The sequence below is a fragment of the Macrobrachium rosenbergii genome, chromosome 56 (assembly GCF_040412425.1).
Source record: "Macrobrachium rosenbergii isolate ZJJX-2024 chromosome 56, ASM4041242v1, whole genome shotgun sequence".
Classification (NCBI taxonomy): Eukaryota; Metazoa; Arthropoda; class Malacostraca; order Decapoda; family Palaemonidae; genus Macrobrachium; species Macrobrachium rosenbergii.
Genome location: NC_089796.1, coordinates 17,262,088 through 17,281,476, shown reverse-complemented (window position 1 = coordinate 17,281,476; position 19,389 = coordinate 17,262,088). Strand labels below are relative to the sequence as shown.

Genomic DNA, 19,389 nt, shown 5'->3' with positions numbered 1-19,389 from the left:
TGTAACTGTTATATTCATTAAGTTTATTTTTATAGCTAATGGCAACAAGTGTTCCGTAAACCAGGAGTTGTAAGTGTCAAGCCATATAATTAAAGAGTTTTTAGTCGTTAATTCAAGACCGTGTTTGACGCGCATATGAAAGTAATTTAGAAGCGTATCGCTCACAACTAACCGAGGGAAAGAATATAATTAGGAAGTGAGACGCTATCATTTTTCACTCCTTGTGTGCTTGTCTCGTACGCGAATGCCGTTTAAAAACACTGTTCTTTATATTTCTGTCATTAGTATTATGGACATTTTTAATATTAAAATTTAGTACATTGATCATTGGTGATGTGAAGGAGTTTCAGTGATATATTATGTATTTTATTACCGTAATCTTAAGTGCTGTAGACTACCTTTATTTGTGGAATTTTAATGTTGAAGTTTTATCTGATAAAAGAAATCTTTCGTAGTTCCTTGAGCTTTTCATATCAGATCAGTTATCTTCATGCTATCTGCACGGCCCACAACGTGATCTTGGCGCTGACGCTGTCACGCCAGTTTCTCTTAAACCATCGGGGTTGACACTTCAGCTGTTGCCCTTTTTGAGTTCTTTATGGCCTCTTGTTAGTAATGGAATAATGGCAGTTGGTAAGGAAAAATTGCTTTTACATTAAAAATGGTATCCGATGCTTGAAATCTAGTGTGAAACAGCTGTGCCTTTTAAGAAGTTGATTTTGCATTTGATATTATTATTATTATTATTATTATTATTATTATTATTATTATTATTATTATTATTCACAATGCTCGTCACATTAAACGGGAATGGGCGTACTGTTAGGCGAATGAATATTTAATGCATAAAAAGCATTATCAATTCAATTAAAAATGCCTTGAGTGCTTGGGTCAAGCAAATAATCCTCGTTGCTGTAATTTTTTTATTAGGTTAATTTTTCGTGGAAATTATAAAATTTTAGATCATAATGTAAGTATAGGGTTTTATTTTTAGGACTTTTTCACTTTGCGTTTTTTGTCATTTAGTTTAGCGCAAGCCAAATTTTTTCCACAAGGTATGTTACTCTGTGGAGGCATTGGCCCCAAAGCTTTCATAAATTGTAACTAATGGCATATCTACCATGTTAATATCTGTCAAGAGCTGCTTAAGCCTTATCATGTTGACAAGATGATGGATTTGTACTGTCGATAAATATTGAGTTTTTCGGTGAGTCACTGATAGGATTGAGTCGTTTTTGTAGTACCACCAGGAAATGTCGGGAGGTTTGCTTCGATGTCGTGATAGAAATTGCTCTTTAACACAACCAAACTTTACTAAAACCTGGTGTAAATGTAAATTGAGTTAAATGAACTTGTACTCTTAAAATGATTATTTTAGTTTTATAATGAAAAAAATTGTCAACTTGCGAACTATAGAACTTGGATAATTATTGTTTAAATGGGCTGGTACTTCTAGAAGTTGTTTTAAATGTTGAACATATCTTAAATAGTAACAATGGTTTTGGCCTTAAAGAGCAACAAATAAATTCTGTAATTACATTTCTTGATTCTGCTTTACTTCTCGATTTTGCATGGTCTGAGTTAACCCAAGAAAATTAACCTAACTTGACTTAAGTGAAAGGGGTTACCTAGGATCTTAACCCATAACCTTCTAGGGGATAGCGTAGGGCCACCGCATTCTGTACTGTAACCTTTTAGATACCGTGCCAATAATGAGGCATAAGTTGCTTCCTTTAAAAAAATTAAGTTTTTAATGTGACAGGGAAAGTAAATCAGAAGTATTCGTTGCAACTTCTCACCGTTAATCACAGATACGAGTAGCACTTTTCTCTTGATACAGTCAGGAGTTGCTGTCATAAATTTACTCCCTGAAATTGGTTTGTAGAAAGGTTGCACAGATAATTCCGATTTGGAAAAGAATCAATAGTTTACTGTAATAAACTGCATTTACACATTCCTTTTGGCTTGAAAATAATTCCACCCCCTGGCGTAAAGCTCCTTATTTGGTCCATTCGACACTGTTACAAATAAGTGAGCTCGAGTGCCTGCAAGTGAGCCTGGTGAATTTTGTTCTTTTTATCCGTAACATCTTCCTGGCTGAATTATATTATAGTCCGTGATTTTATCTAATATAAGCTGTTGTATCCTACCTGCTATGGGAAGATACTTTTGTTACTGTCTTTCTTTGTGGATCACTTTACCTGTAAGTAAAGTGGTTAACCTAACAGTTCAGTGGCGAGCGGGAAAATAACTGTTTCAGCACAGTCGTCATCTTTCTTTATATAAAGCGCTCAAGACCAAGACGTGTTTGTTTGTTTTCGTTTTAACGACAGCACTTCATTTTAGTTTTAAATCCCTGTCCCAACACCTTAACGAAGGACTGAAACCCGAGTGAAAACGCGAAGAACAGACGGAGGTAGATAGGGAGAAAAGGGAGAAGGAAGGCTTAGTGCGCCTGTAGTGGGCTCTGATTTATTGTTTAGCTTATCCTCTTATTCTGTGTCTCTCTCCTCTCTTCCTCTCGCAGATCCGCGTGCGGCCAAGTCGAGCGCTCCTTGTATTGTGGGTAATCTGACGCCCTTGGTAGTGGAAGAGGGATCCGCTGCCAGGTTCACCGTAGCTGTCCATGGCCACCCAACTCCTACGCTCAGTTGGTTCCTCGACGGGCGCAAGTTGATGTCCACTCCTAGAATTAAGGTAGGTTGAGCTCTCACGTAGTTTCATCGTCTTTGATACGTAGACCTCTCTCTCTCTCTCTCTCTCTCTCTCTCTCTCTCTCACTCTGAATTAGGGTGTGAAAAACAGGGTTAAGAACTGTCATGACGTCCCAGCCTCATGAAAAACGAGTGCCCAAATGCCAAATTATGTTGGGCGAACCCTTGACCAGCTGAAAATCTACAAAGTTACTTAGGTGTATGGACGAACAGTAGTTTATTGCATAGTTGAGTCCATATAAGTGGAAGAGAAAGTTGATGCTGGTGATTGTCATTAAAGTTGTCAACCGAAATATCATAATTGAGATAACTGTCTTCATTATCCAAACAATATCGTGACGCATTAACGAAATCATAAAGATCGTTTATCAGTAGGTAAATTTTCATGCGAGTGCTTAGAAAAAGCCATTAGTATTAAAAAACAATAACTATGAAGACAGAGTATTAAAAATCTGACAAAAAAAAAGATATGATGAGCAACCCGATTCGATAAGACTATTTTAAGCTCATTAGATGAGTGTGTGTAGCTTAAATGCGATAAAGAATGGTCAGGATCTGTAATGATCTACAAAACCTGAGTAATCTGTTAACAGTTCGTGGTGAAATGTACCTTTAAATGGTACGAAGTCAGCTATTGCAGTTACACGTTGTCACTTGACCGGAATCATAGCTTAAGAATATGGTGTAAAGGCATGAAGAAAATCAAACATTCCGTGATATAACTTTAGTTGTCAGTGTATCTGTGTACCTGAATTATAGTGACGTTAGTTTAAGCGTCATTTACTGTGTTGAAACGTTTGCTAAAACTCATTATTTTAAATGTGCTGTTTATCTACAGTCTTGTTATCATCCCTCTTCTCATTTTGCTTTTCAAGTGTGCATCGCATCAAGTTGCCATTCTTTTAGGCTTGGCCTCAGAAAAGCGCTCGTATATCCTTTTAAGGGTTTAAAGTGCTTGCGTGTTTGTTTGCCAGGAATTAAGCGCTCCAAGCACTTTTCAGATAACCATTACGAAATTTTCGAGTGTTTGTTCACATACCAAGAAAATTAAGTTTATAGTAATTGATTTTTCTTATAAATCTTTATTATTTCCTGCTTTTAATTGAACATTAGTATGATGGTACCGAAGGCGTTAGCATTTATACTACAAATCACGATGTGACTGAAAACCCAGTGGCCGTAGCCAAGAGCCGTGCCCTGAAGAGACGGGAAGCCATATACTGTACTGTACTTGCCTCGTGAAACATGAATGATCAATCACGTATTCTGCCCTATTTGAAGTAGCCAATATACTTTCATTATAATTGTATCAGACGCAGATATTACCTATACCATTACCTTGTCGTAACATTCACAAACTATTCCAAACTGTTAATACAAATGGCAGGCATTAAAGGTTTAAATAAACAGTTTTCTCCGTAGTGCTTTTGCATATGAGCGCGTTCACTCGTTCGCATACCTCTGCCATATTCCGGTAAAGGGAGGTGTGAGACGAGGAGGTCTTGAAGCTGGGATATAGAAGTGGGTTGCGCTTTCATAAGGAGTATCAGGTGGAGGTAAATAAAGAAACCTGAAGAGCTGCTTCAATAACATCGGAGAGATGTGGATGCTGCGCCGGGATTTCCTTTTTCTTTTATTGTCGTTTATCTTCTCCCTTACTCCCATTTATTAACGTTGTGTTCGTTTGTCGTCGCTGTCCTTACCACTCGTGATGATGATTAGAAATAATAGTAGTAACGACTGTTGTCATTTTTAAAGCATATCAAGCAACAGTATTGTATAATAATGATACATTCAACCCGTCATATCCGGCAAGCCGCAACTGCTATGGCTATAGTGTGAAGTGCTGAAGTACGCTCCCGTAAGCGCTGGATCATGGCATTTGCTAGAATGGGTAGCAGGTCAAGTTACTATTTCATTAATGAAGAAATGTTATGTGGTTTAGTACAGTGGAATATCATCTTCGTCGCAAGTACATTTGTGCGTGTTTCTGTATTTAAGTACCAGATTGTGATAAGCATCCCTTGGTAATTTTGAACAAAATGCTCACGTGCTTCGAGTTAAGACATTCATCTATGTATGTTTAAGAAAAGTACAATATTCGGAAAAACTGAGGCCGTGAATTTGAATATTTAAATGGCTTCTATACCACGAATATTGATATATCATGTAATTTGAGCTAGATTCTTTGTCGTTTTTGTCAGTCCAGCATTTTGAAGCAACCTTCACCCCTAGATTAATGGCATATTCTAAAAAAAAAAAAAAAGACAAATTTTCCCTGTCCTACCCCATGGACTATTAACCAAATTTTCCCTGCCCCACCCCCGTAGACTCGTAACCAATAGTGATTACTTCACTGATGTATTTAAAGCATGATGAGTTAATATATTATTCATCCAACTCCACAGGTGGAAGTAGATGAAGACGTTGGACCAGACGAAGGACACCAGCATACCCTCAGCATCGTTCATGCCCTCTCGACGGACTCTGGAGTCCTTTCTGTTGTGGCCTCCAACTGTCTTGGCACCGACTCGGCCTCAACTACACTCAAGGTGAGTCCCGTTAAGAAATGGTGACTTTCAGAGAAGGAAACTTTACCAAAGGTATTTTATACCTAGCTAAATAATTGCTGAAGTTCATCTAACAGGTAAAGTTATGAAAGGGGGGGGGGGTTGTACTTAATGGTGAACATCGCAGACTGGTAGTAAAATACCTCATGCGAGGGAAAATTCAATTATGAATTGGTTAATGTACGATAAATATCTTTTAAAATAGTAATTGGTGATTTGGTCGAATCATGAGAACGGCCAGGAAAAGTGGTTGTTTATACTTCTTAATACATTATTACTTTGCAATACCAACTGTAAACAAAGCGTGTTACTTAACTATGAAGAGCATAATCTACAGTGTTATTCATATAGAATTATGGGCAGCATTTCATTGGGATTATGCGCTGTAGAACTTTGTTATTCGCATTTACGGAATATCTTTTGGATTGAATTTCATTATTATGAAGTAATTTAATCAGATGAGTGATTAATATTTCTAGACTGTGTCATAGAAGCTTAGACAAAGGCTTTGTTTTGAAGTGAGGGATAAAAAAAAAGTAAGGCAAAATAAGTTTTAGTTGGGCGTGTAGCTTTTGAGAAACAAAGAGAATGGGTGAAAGTTTAAAGAAGAAAGCAGTGCAACTGGAAGCCGAAGGCATGCAGCAATTCTCACTCAGAGCAAAGTTAGAGTTTCTATATGACCTTCATTTGCCCTCCGGGCAAATGAAGGTCATACAGAAATGTTAGCACGCATCGCAGTTAGTGACATTAGTTGCATATCATTGTCTAAGAAGTGCGTAGCAGCAATTTTTTTTTTCACAGTCAAAAACTCAAGGTCAGCTAAAGCAAAACCAACACCAGGGCTTAAAAAAACACTCGACTTTCCTATGAAGGACCCTTACTATAAACTGTTTTAACGTCTTACCGCCTAATTGGTTATTTGGATGAAAGAAATTGTAGCAGTTGTGCCGTTTATGGTGATAAAGCTGGATGCATAGCGTTAAAATACTTATTAGTTTATTGTAAAAGAAAACTCTTGTGCCGGCTTTGTCTGTCCGTCCACACTTTAGCCTATTCTGTCCGCCCTCAGATATTAAAAACTACTGAGGCTAGAGGGCCGGGATTGGTATATTGATCATCCACCCTTCAATAATCAAACATACCAAATTGCAGCTCTCTAGCCTCCTCAGTGGTTTTTATTTTATTAAAGTTAAAGTTAGCCAAAATCGTGTTTCTGACATCGATGTAGGATAGGTCACCACCGGCCCGTGGCTAAAGTTTCATGGGCCGCGGCTCATACACATTATACCGAGACCACTGAAAAATATACCTATTTTCGGTGGCCTTGATTATACGCTGTAGGGGCTGTACAGAAAACTCGATTGTTTAGAGAGACCGCTTTATTATTCTTAGTATCTTGAAGAAGATCCCAAGGGTAATGAATATGCGATTACTAGGTAGTGGATTCATTTTTTTTCTTTTTATCCCTGCGGGAACGTGAGACGGGTGTGCAAATAATTTTACGCTGTAAAAAAAAGAAAAGATAGTCTAAGACTTCTCGAGGTGACGACAGACTTGCCTCAGAAAATAATCTCCTTTACGAATATGCAAAGAAAAAGAAAGATGTGCCTTAGTCTGGAGGTGACGTTGGAATAAAATTTTGCCTCATAGAGGTATATAGCAAATCTATATCAATAAATCAGTCTTCCATACATAATTATTCCGTAATGACTTTACAGTTGAGTGTAGATTAAAGGGTTGTTTCTAAAATGCCATGACCATTACTCAGTTATGAAAGCGTTTATATCATCATTGGAGTAAAATCGAATCAAATTGACTAAATCGTAGCGCACAGCATCTTTTACAACGGGGTAGTCAGCAGACTTAACATTTACAGAAGTTCAGGTATATTGCAATATTTCTGCCAATCATAGCAACACAAAATACAAACGAAGGTGATCTTTCAGCCTCACGAATTCGACATTCTTTGTTACAAGAGTTCGGTAGGGCTGCGTTGTTTACATTTTATAAGTGTCTGCTTCATTTGGCTATTCTTAGGGTGTACTTTTTTAACGAGTCCTGTTGCAGCTCAGCCAGCGTTTCACTTATATTCTCCTCTTCACTACCACCCAACACCCACCCACACTTTTATTTTTTTACGTTTTGTTTCGTTATGATGCTTGTGAATAAAAATTGCTCCTTGTTCAATGTTACCCTGATATGATATTGTAAGGCACACGATATTGAAATACTGTATTTTCGTGAGAAGGCTTGTACCCTGTTCGTGGTTTTGTGGTGAAAGTACTTTTTATTTACTGTTGGTCTGAACTATCATTTTTGGGTTGCTAAATCGTTGGAACTGCTCGTTTATCAGCAGTACTTAAAGGGTCCCTAACCTTGGATTGCCACGATTGACGGTTGGAATGCCTTCTCGCCACATAATGGTTTCGAATGCGCTATGTTGCATCGTAGTTATGAACGTTCCTGGTCAGTTGGGCTTGAAACTTCCTATAGAGTTTCATGAGTAATAATTATGAATACGAAAATATTAATATAACTGATACTCAACAACCCACAAAGAGCTATTTTCTGTTAGCTAAAACAGTTGAAGTATTAGCACTGGTTTACAGAAATAAGTACTAAAATGTGTACGACATCGCAGGAACGCCCACTGCACGTTCCGTCTATCTTTAATGTGTAGGTACCTAACGTATGAATCCTTTTAGTCACGTCCCGTAATAAATTTAACTCGGAAATCCGCGTGATATAACAAAATTTCACGAAGACAAAGAGTTTTATCGAATAAGCTTTTTATTGTGAACCCGCGACATACGTCGATGTTTTTGACGAAAATCTTACTACATAATTAAAAATAATTCTTACTCTCCGCGAGGTTTTTTATGTACTGTTTATGGTATTATTATTATTATTATTATTATTATTATTATTATTATTATTATTATTATTATTATAATTATTATTATTATTATTCGTAATGTACAAATATTCTTTTGAAACTAGCCCAGAAGGCAATGCAAGCCTCCGTAATTCTTAAATCATAGAAAGCCTTGATGCAAGAAAAAAAAATAGCTATGATAATAATAAAGTAAATCACCAAATATAAATATACATTGAGATGTATTGCATAAACAGTTCTGAATGGTGTAATTTAATCTCATTTCTTCCCTCCCCACACAGGTTAACCTATACGCTCCCAACAGAGAAGACCGTTTCAAATCGTCCGCCAACAATTCCTCAAGTGTCAGCACAAATGCCCAGTCGAGACTCACTCCTCCAAGAACGTCAAACTCCCCGGCGCCTAGGATCAAGCCGATGCTGAAGGAGGTGAGGACACGGAAACACAGCAGTTATTCATACAAATTAATGAGACTCTTCAACTTGATAAAATGCGTGGACAAGAGTGTACCCTCTCCAGTAGAATTTCTCTCTCTCTCTCTCTCTCTCCAACTTATAAAATGTGTGGACAAGAGTATACCTTTTTCAATAGAATTTCTCTCTCTCTCTCTCGTTCAACAACATTGTCACTTTTTCAAAACTCCAAGTGGCTGCTTTAAAGGAACTAATATGGGTACATCATTGTGAGTTGGACACCATTACTAGGTTGTATATTCGTAATACGAAAATGTCGAGATTTGGAGCTTAAAAATTTAGAGCTTCCCATCATTCTAAATGTCTAATCGCACTACAAAAGTGGCTATTCCAAATAACAAATGCTGGTTTAATGTAAAAGTTTTTTTTTTTATTTGCAGTACATTTTATTGAACATTGTATAATTATTCAGTACTTTAGTCTTAACATCGCAAATATAGAAAACTTCGTCCCTACAGATCAGCAACACCGGTACTGGTAGTGTCGACTCAGCGTACGGAAGCTCCAGTCTTCGCGATTCCAGTGGTTGCAGCAGTTCTCTCTCGAACGTTAGTGAGCTCGAGTACGACTCAATCACCAAGGAACAACACCAGGTAACATCTTGAAAGATTCACTCTTCGTTTACTCAGTTGACTCTTGCTTAGCAGTGTTTCCCATCTTCTTTACGAATAGCTTTTTTGAAAATTTTCAATTATATAGGGTATACGAATTTGTTAGTATTAGTATGGGAATTCTAGTAACATTTTGTTCTATGAGGGGCGTTTCAGTCTTTTTATAATGTTGTGGTGGTTATACATACACACACATTATATATATATATATATATATATATATATATATATATATATATATATATATATATATATATATATATATATATATACACACATATACAAAAGTCTGATTTGCTGTATGTGTAAGGACATTTTTATCATAAGCAACTGGGAATTTTCGAGGCATTCTGTTCAACACATGTAGTGTAGTCAGTGTTTCTCCATCATTAAACTTTATGCATAAATTGAATTTAAAGCTACTGGCACGGATGTTTTATAAACATTTAAATAAAAAAACCTGTTCTCAAGACATCCTTTGATCTCTGAAAAACACAACAGTCTAGAGCCACACTAGGCTGCTCTTCAGGTGAACGTAAAATTTTTTTTAACATGTTGAGCCCAGTTTATATAAAGCACAGTATGGCGGGCAGACGTTTCCTGTCATTCAGGTGGGCGTCGTAGACAGGCCTGATATCTCAGAATTATTGATGAACATTGTGCGTGAAATTTTGTATAAGTATTAAGTGCAGTCATAATTATTTTGTTATTAGGTTTAGATTTGATTTAAGGGACATTCGATTACTTCGTGTTAACTATTATTATTCTCTAAAAATTTTTGTAGTCCTGTATGAAGCAATTACTATTGACAGTTGAAAATAAAGGAAGCATTAGTATTTGTAGTTTATTTACATTTGCGAGAGAAAAATTCCAGGGATTCATAGAAATGTTGATCTCATTGTAGCACGAAATGTCTCAAAAGCACCTCCAAACCGTCGAGAGCCATAAAGAGGAGGAGGAGGAGGAGGAAGAGGAGGAGGCTGGACAAGATCTGGACGAGGAAGACGAGGAACTAGCTGTGGGATGTGAAGCAGATTCGGACGAAGTCGGTGCAGAAATAATCTCTGGACCAGTGGATGTTACCGTCCTCAAGGGCCAGTCAGCGACTTTAACTGCCACCTACACAGGAAAGCCAGAGCCTTTGGTCTCCTGGCTTAAAAAGGTAAGAACTATTTAGAACACCTTTTAGGACAGCTGACTCTCTCGAGTTTTGTCTTTAACCTTGAACTGTTTCTGGTGGTAATGCCAAAGATACAACAAATTGTTCTATCAAAAACCAAAAATTGGGATTGTGGTAGCCTTGTGCATTGCATTAATGAAAAAAGGGGGAATATATGGAGCATTGGACAAGATTTTATATAAATATTAGTAAGTACACGTGACTACAATCATCTGTAACATGAAAGCCCCCCTGTTTAAGAGGGCTTGAAAAAGTGTAAACTTTTATTTTGCGATTTTCAGGAACAAGAGATATGTGATGGTGGACGGTACAGCGTAAAGACGGAGAATGGCACCACAACCCTCATCATACACGATATTGTGCAAGAAGATTGTGACAAATACACTGTAGTTGTCAGAAATAGCTTGGGAGCTCATGCCGCCTTTGCATCTTTAGCTGTGGGAAGTGAGTTGAAAGAACTGATGTTGTACTGGTTGCAACTATATAGGTTGGCAAGAATGATATTCTATGCAGGGTTTTTCTAAGTTTTTGCTTCACCTGTTCATAATCATATTATGAGATGTTCCTTGTATATAAGCATCTATTAAATATATCCACACTAGAAACTTGAAGCATCTGAAATAAGTTAAACATTTCTACTTGCAGTTATGTCAAAACTCCTAAAATTCAAGGAAATTAGGTTAATCATTTTAAAAGGTTACCATATATCATTATATAGTACATTATATGTAATGTGAAGAATAAACAACATCAGAAAGTGATAAACATGTGTAATTAATTTCTGTAAAGAGCAATGTGTAATGATTTTGGTAAAACACTAAAGTATATTTTCTTTGCAATTTAAAGGTGCCCCCGAGCCACCCGCAGATAAACCAAACCACAGTGAAGTTACTGCTGATTCTGTCACACTATCCTGGTATGGCCCTACTTATGATGGCGGGTCAGTGGTTACAGGATACATTGTTGAGGCGCACAAAATTGGAAATGGAGATTGGTTCACTCTGATTTCTGGGTAAGCCACGGGCTAGAGTGCAGTAATGTGTATTTTGTCTTGCTAGATGTCCATAAACTTAGTAAGTGAAAATGTAAGGTTACCCATAAAGTTTAAGCTCATACAGTTTTTATGCTTCTTTTGTATCTTACAGTCTAATTTCACATTTCAGGTGTCACTCTACTTCGTATATTGCTCAAGGTTTAGACACAAATTGCCAGTATGAATTCAGGGTGCGAGCACAGAACATCCATGGTGTTTCTGAGCCATCCAAACCCTCCATTCCAGTCACTACTTCAGCACCTCCTGACAAGGACGATGAACCTGAACCAGAAGGTATCGTAGCAAATCAGATACATATTGCATTGCACGGCGCATAATCTTGCTTTAAATCTCAGTATCTAAAGTTAATGTGTTCATAAGGCAAAGCATCTCCAACTGTTAAGATTAGTTTTTTCTTATTTAATAAAAGTGATTTGAGTGTTTCTGCGAAGATGTTTATGGTTGATCATTACATCGGCTTAGGGAACATCCTCCTATCTTTTGTTATTTTGTGAAAACTGCTTAAAACTAACTGAATTTTTTGTTGCAGATCATGAGACTGCTTTTGCTCCTCTCAATGTCGAGATAGAAGCCGGGGCCAACTTTGACAAACAGTACAAAATGCACGAAGAAGTAGGTAAAGGACGATTTGGAATAGTCTATAGGGTGACAGATACACAAAGTGGAACAAGAAGAGCAGCTAAAGTCATCAAATGCATTAAATCCACAGAAAAAGAGAAGGTAAGAATGAACTTCAGTATAAGTACAGTAATTGTTAACTGATCTCATTACAGAACACTACAGGTTCTCATGAATTGAAATTCCCCTTGAATGCCTTGAATTTGTAATGAAATTTATAGCTTAGCAAATTTTACATTACTTTTCACAAAAATAACCAATGCTGTTTTTCTGAATACTTTGCCTAACAATTCTACCCAACACAGGCGTTAAGAAAATCTAAAAGATCTTTAAGCATTATGTTTATAGTACAAAAAATCCCAATTTTTTTTCAGGTCAGGGAAGAAATTTCCATAATGAACGCCTTAAGACATCCAAAGCTACTACAACTTGGAGCTGCTTATGAAAGACCAAGGGAAATTATCATGGTTATGGAATAGTAAGTAAGGCAGATTGCACTGTTTTATTACAGAGAGTATTACTTGCTGTATGGTTTAACCAGACTGTTGAGCTACTTTACCTGCACAGAGCTGGCCCAAAGGATTTGTATTTGATATGCAGTAATAAGCTTTATATAGGTCTAAAATTTTTTTAATAACTTGACATTAGTCGTCGATTATATTTGAAAATTCACACAAATGCGTAACTTTCAGTGTTAATCTGCAGTCTCTAAATTAAGGCATTGGATCATGTGGGCCATAACTCAAATATCCATGGCTCAAATTACTTGCACAGCTGCCTTTTTCATATGGCAAATGCAATATTCCTTTGAGCTTGATTTAATTAACTGTTGTGTTATTTGTTCCATATATTCTGCCATTTATCGGTTTTAATGGGTTTTAGAGATGTTACATAATCATTAAAAGGAATAACTGGGTGATCTCGTCTTAGTTGCAGCGTTGGATGTTTTGAGGTAATTCATTTCCTTTCATGTCTACACGGGAAGGACTCAAACAAATTTCTACTTTTCTGCCATCCTCGTATAATTTTACTTTTAATTTTAATTTTGATGGGTTTCTGTTTGGTATGAATTACAAATTAATATGATAACTGATCCCGTTGCTTATAATTCTGCTGGGAAAACAGGAGCATTGTTAGGCAGGGAAAACTTATATGTTTTGGCAAAGATTTGGACCCATTAGTCTATGACTGCATAGTGTGGACATATTGTTTGCGATATTCTGGGGTATATGCATAGTCCAAGGAGGAGGCAGTTTTACTACTGGAGGAAATTTTATATTGATATTTGTTGACTCTGTCTATTGGCTCTATTTGGTTAAGGTGGTGAGTAATTGTTTATATATTTTTCATCAAAAGGTATTTGGTGATGAATCACTTTCTTACGTATGTGGTGTTTTTGGGTTAATGAAGTATTTCATATATTTGTAGTATTTTTGAGTATTGCAGTGAGTTGCATTGTTAATTGTAGGTTCTTGGAGTAGGGAGGAGTTTCATTATTACTTGTAATGTCTTGAAGTACTACCTAGATTCAGCCAGCCTGGTGCTGGCACGGGCTCTTATTGAAGTACAGTAGTGTATTATTTCATTTCTGTAATGTTTTATTATGATATATAATATTAGTCATTATTCTATAATGATTGGTATGGTGTTGTTTTACAGCATATCTGGTGGAGAACTATTTGAAAGAGTAGTAGCTGATGACTTTGCTCTGACGGAGAGAGACTGCATCCTGTTTGTCAGGCAGATCTGTGAGGGAGTTGCGTACATGCATAAGAGTCACATTGTACATCTCGATCTGAAGGTGAGCAAAAAAATTTACTATATTGTAGACCTACTTTTCCAACACATTACTGATATGAAATTCCAATGTATATAAAAAAAGTACATCTTAATTATACTGTATTGTATGTCGAGTTGAAATTAAAAATGTTTGGGATTTAGGTGTACAGTTTGGATCAGAGCATCATATTTTTTACTATTTGTGATACTGCCTACATTTAACTAACATGGGGATACATATGCTGTTTGAAAAAACTTCATTTACATGAGATTGAAGTTGTAACATATTTCCATTTATAGCCCGAGAACATCCTATGTGTGCGTCGAACATCCCACCAGATAAAGCTTATTGACTTTGGACTTGCCCGAAGATTCAACCCTGATGATCCTTGCCGAGTTCTCTTTGGAACACCCGAATTTATTGCACCCGAGATTATCAACTATGAGCTGATAGGTTTCTCCTCAGATATGTGGTCTGTTGGTGTCATTTGCTACGTGTTGTAAGTATACTGGAACTATTACGTTTAATACTTTGTATTTGATAATGTTTGATATCAGTCCTGTATTGTTACTCAGCACTGGGAGGAAAATATAACAACAACCAGTGTTTTAAAAATTATGTACTGTATGTAGTAATATTTTAGTATTATATTTTAGGCTGTCTGGACTTTCTCCATTCATGGGGGACAACGATGCTGAAACATTTGCAAACATTACACGCGCAGAATTCGACTTCGATGATGATGCTTTCACAGCCATTACTGAAGACGCCAAAGATTTCATCAGATCCTTACTGATCAAGAAGAAAGAGTAAGTGTTCTCTAGTGTTTTAGTAGTTGAAATTTGTGTGAAACAATTGATGACATGATTTGGTAACTAGAAAAAGGTTTGTGGTTCTTGCTTCATCATAGCTCTTATGTACCTTTTTCCATTCTACCTATCATAGTTACAGTATCAGTATTCTATACTAATTTCTTGCTTGATTATTTTTTAAGCCTTTTCAAAAAGTGTTTCTAGTGTAAATTTGTCAATTGTATAAATTAGTTATAAACGCCAACAGTGGAACTTCAAATGACTGTAACTATAACCTGTGCAGGCGAGTTTTTAATTTTAAGTACTTTCAACTTTTACAGAAAACGTTTAACTGCTGAACAATGCTTTGACCATCCCTGGCTGGCACAGACAGAAGAGGACATGAATAAGGTTGTCTTATCTACTGACAAACTAAAGAAATTCATTATTAGAAGGAAGTGGCAGGTATGTAGTTATGCATGAAGGATGAAACTGGTTTTTTTTCATTATTTTTTCATAGCTTGTAATAAAACAAGAATTTTTTTTATATGTCTTTATTAATGTTACTGCCCCTGCCCAAGCACACTGTATTTTAAAGTCACTTCTGATCTCAGCAATTAAAAGATAAAAATGTCACTAAGGGAGATATAGAATTTTTTCTAGGGAGTCTGAAGGAAGGTTTTCAGTAAAAGGAAAAAAACAAAATACAAAGTCAAAAGTAATTTGACTCCAGCAACTCGGAAAAATAAAGTTCATGCTATGTCTAGATACTTTTCTCTTGACAGCTAGTACCATAGATTTTTTTTAGCAGTAGCCAGAGCTTCACAATCAGGTGTCCAGCAAGGTTTGCAGATGACTGTTCACAGCAATTAACTTTATAACCTTCAGGGAAGGAAGATACTTCCATTATTGTAAAAACAAAATTACTCCCCCAGCTGAACCTCTTCCAACTTGCAAAATACTATTTGGTGGAGATGGAGCAGAGAGTTTGTCTGGCATTAGAGTGAGATTAACCGAGAGAAAACCCAGTTCAGACATGTGCCACTGGATAAACTGGAATAAAATATTCCTTCAAAATTAATGTGGTACACATTTAGCCAGAAAGGAGAACTGCTGGCCCTGACAATTTCAATATAGCTCCTGCAAATGACCTTGTAAAGATTTTTTCTTGAACCATCATTATTTTGTAGAGCCTTCTTGTTTGTTGCCAGTAGTTGACTTTTGAAGTAAATATTTCCTGAGAATGATCCTGTGATGATGATATGCAGAGCTCTTTGTTTACAATTTTCAGTGAACAGATTATTTGTAAGCTGTCTACATCCCCATATACATGATTTTTTCTTTAGGAAGTCAAGTACAGTATGAGTTCTTGCAAATGATTTCAAAATAAATACTGTACACTAGCCTTGCACTTGCACTTCATATAGGCTTTGGCATCTGTGAAGATGGTCAGTGAAGAAAGTGTTGAGCTGCTGTTTTGAGGCCACACCGATGCTGCTCACTTGCCACTGGATATATACTGATTAACCTCCAATCCCATTATGTGCTAAGTTAAGCACTTCATTGTATATAAAGCTTTGTTTTCCTGGTCTGTTTATGTAGATTTATTCCTCCATTAGCTGGAGTTAGAAATGAGGTCTCTTGATTGGGCTTTGTGTAACTGCTAAGTTTCTGAACTCTTAAGTTTCCAGCAGTCTAGTTGGCTTCTCAATTAGATTGACTGAAGTTCTTGAGAGAAACTATTATATATACTGACTGTACTGTGGTATTTCTTCAAGCATTCTATGTACTGAACTGCAAAATTTCATCCAGTTTGCTGGTTACTTTGTAATTTAGAAAGGGTTTCATGACTGCAAGACCTTGACATTCCTCTCCAGTTTCTGCATAGAGCTACACTTCACCAAAGTCTGAGGTGAGAAAGGAGGAGCCACCATCCTACTCCATAAGTTCCTCAGCCTATTATGTGTATGTCTGTTCAAGTCATGCCCTGAACACTCTTCAATGATATGGGGCTGATTTTGACTTAGCTGTACATGTTAATTTGAAAAGGGCTCCATGACTGCAAGACGTTGACATTCTTCTCCAGTTTCTGCATTCAGCAACATTCCACCTAAGTCAGAGGTGAGAAAGGAAGGAGCCACCATCCTATTCCACAAGTTCTTCAGCCTATTATGCATCTTTTCATGTAATGTCCTGATCACTTCAGTAATATGGAGCTGCCTTTGATTCTGCTGTAGATGTTAAGTGTCAATACACCTATGTTAGGTATCAAGAATTGCCATCTGGTTGTTGAAGGTATGTGGCATTCATAGCAACTTCTTAGTAGTTTATTTTGACAGCGATCATCTGCCATTTTTGTGTGGATGTATGCTTGCTATCTTCATTCCAAAAACATTTCCTGTACTACAGTGGTTTAATCAAACGCCTTAGTGTTGATGGACGACCAAGTTACAAAGAGCCTTCTCTATCTGTGCTGCATGTCTTCTGCTTAATCAGCACTTGAGTTCTTGTTCAGAGTCTACTTAATACAGTACTTGACATTTCTGGTTGAAGAATATCCTTCCACTGCTGTATATGTTGGTGTTGAATTATCTAGCCACTGACTGCTGTATATGTTGGTGTTGAATTATCTAGCCATTGACAAGTTTCCTAGTCTCTTAGTACTGAAGTTTTTGTTGCAGAAATCTTTGCTTCATAAAGTACTTACAATATTTGTACATCATGGAAATTACTGGCAACTTTGCTCCATAAGGTATTTTACAATATTTGCACATTATGGAAATTATTAGCAATTTATTTAAATTTATAGCAGCCTACTTAAAAGCTGCTTTAATGTCTTGGTGTAAATCCTCTTCAATCTTTAACAATAAGGTTGTTGGGGCCAAGACTTCAGACGTTCAGATAGTTGAAGGCACTGATACCAGCAGATAAAAAGCACTTGACAGCAATCCATATGGTATGTACACAGATTTAAGGTCCATACCACTAGTTTGACATCAACATAAAAACTCCAACACTAAGATTCTAGGAAACCTGTCAGTGGCTAGATAATTCAACGTTAACATTAACATCATAAACAGCAGGGGGAAGTGAACTTGAAAATGTTCAGCTGATGGATGGAAGTACTTCCGGAGTTAAGTCTTTTACATCAGGCCCTCAATGCTAAGTGTGGTGTTGAAGAGAGAATACAGTGTATCCTCGAATCAAAGTCTATGATGTCTAGCAGAAAGGAGACCCTCAACAAGAATTCAAATGTTGAGTAAATATAAGAAATGCTATGGCAGATGGAGAGAGAGAGGGCCCTTGACGTAAAGAAGTAAAGTAACCTAGAACACACCAAGGCCTTTGGCTACCGTAGTACAGGAAATGTGTTTTGGAGCCAAAAGCTAGCTAAGCAGATATACACAAAAACTGGTAAATGAACACACAATTGTTCATTTGTACATTTTATTGTTCATCTGCCATTTTTATGTGGATATCTGCTTAGCAAGATCAATTTCCTGTACTACAGTAGACAAAGGCCTTGGTATGCACTAGGTTACTGTACATCTTTACATCAAGGGCCAAGTCCACCTATCCTGGGGTTTCTTCTGTTTACTCAACATTTGAGGTCTTGTTAAGTGTCTTTTTATACTGGGGCTGAGGAGTTAATCCATTTCCTCAAATCCATCTGATAAACATTGTAGAGAGTTTCCTTCATGTTGGTGTTGAATTATGTCAGCATGGACAGGCTTCCTAGAATCTTGGTGTTGAAGTTCTTGTTGCAGGACAGTCTTGTTGATCAATTTATTTCCTTCCTGACAGTAGTCTCTCAACTGATGTCAAAACCAGGGGCATGGGATTTGCATTTATGTACCATCTGAATTGCTGTCAAGTACTTTTTATCTGCCAATATCAGAGCCTTCAACTATTTGATCAACATTTGAAGTCTTGGCTGCTACATTTAGTGCTGAAAGTTTAACAATATTTAAACATGGCATTACTAGCAACTTCTTAAATAGTAGTTTATTTGTACATTTAGTGTACATCTACCCTTTTTGTGCAAAAAATATTTGCTTTGTGCCTTGGTTCCAAATGTAATGATTCCCGTTATACTGTAGTTGAGGGCTTTGGTGTTGATGGACTGGGTTAATATAAATATTAACATGAAAGGCCATTCTCTTTATGCCCTGAGGTTTCTTCTCTTTACTTAAAATTTGAGTTTCTTGTTGAGGGCCTAATTTCTGCTTGATATCACAATGGGGCTGATGGATCTCCTCAAAATCACACTGTCTTGAGGAAGGACATAACACTGGCATTCATAGTACATTGGCACCAGTTGCTGCAATGGGGATGAGGGGGAAGGATATTCATGTCAGAACTGGTGGTCTAAGACAGTCGTATCTAGATATGGTCTACTCTGTTGAGAGGAGGAATCTGGCTGAGTGAACTGAATTTTTATTCCCTCCAAGGAAGCTGAAATAAAAGTTCATAAGAGTTAATGTCAGTTTACTAAGATTTTAAAAAAAGTCATTATTTACTTTTTTTTCTAACCCAAAAAACTCATGTGTGCTAAATTACAATGGATTGTTCTAGATATCACTCAGTAGTTCAGTTTTACCCTATTGGTGTGGAATACTGTAGATTAAATAGGCCCTTTTTCCTAATACAAAATCCTTTAGAAATTGAGTTTCTTGGTTAATTTAAACTGTGTTTGTTTTTT

The 19,389-nt window shown here is 36.7% G+C and overlaps 2 protein-coding genes across 2 annotated transcripts in view; one reads left to right on the top strand and one right to left on the bottom strand.

Annotated features, from left to right (window-relative positions):
* LOC136836666 (muscle M-line assembly protein unc-89-like) overlaps positions 1-19,389 on the top strand; it is a 651,149-nt gene that overhangs the window by 629,495 nt on the left and 2,265 nt on the right. Inside the window, 14 exon segments of the mRNA XM_067101137.1 lie at positions 2,528-2,697; positions 5,123-5,266; positions 8,462-8,608; positions 9,112-9,246; positions 10,169-10,426; positions 10,726-10,888; positions 11,291-11,456; positions 11,608-11,771; positions 12,028-12,218; positions 12,491-12,594; positions 13,776-13,917; positions 14,196-14,395; positions 14,553-14,705; positions 15,029-15,152. Coding sequence (XP_066957238.1) covers positions 2,528-2,697; positions 5,123-5,266; positions 8,462-8,608; positions 9,112-9,246; positions 10,169-10,426; positions 10,726-10,888; positions 11,291-11,456; positions 11,608-11,771; positions 12,028-12,218; positions 12,491-12,594; positions 13,776-13,917; positions 14,196-14,395; positions 14,553-14,705; positions 15,029-15,152 — 2,261 coding nt within the window.
* LOC136836425 (sialin-like) overlaps positions 15,226-19,389 on the bottom strand; it is a 417,985-nt gene continuing 413,821 nt past the window's right edge. The window contains exon 14 of the transcript XR_010852391.1: positions 15,226-19,142. The gene's annotated coding sequence lies outside the window, so the exon portion shown is untranslated. The remainder of the gene's footprint in view (positions 19,143-19,389) is intronic.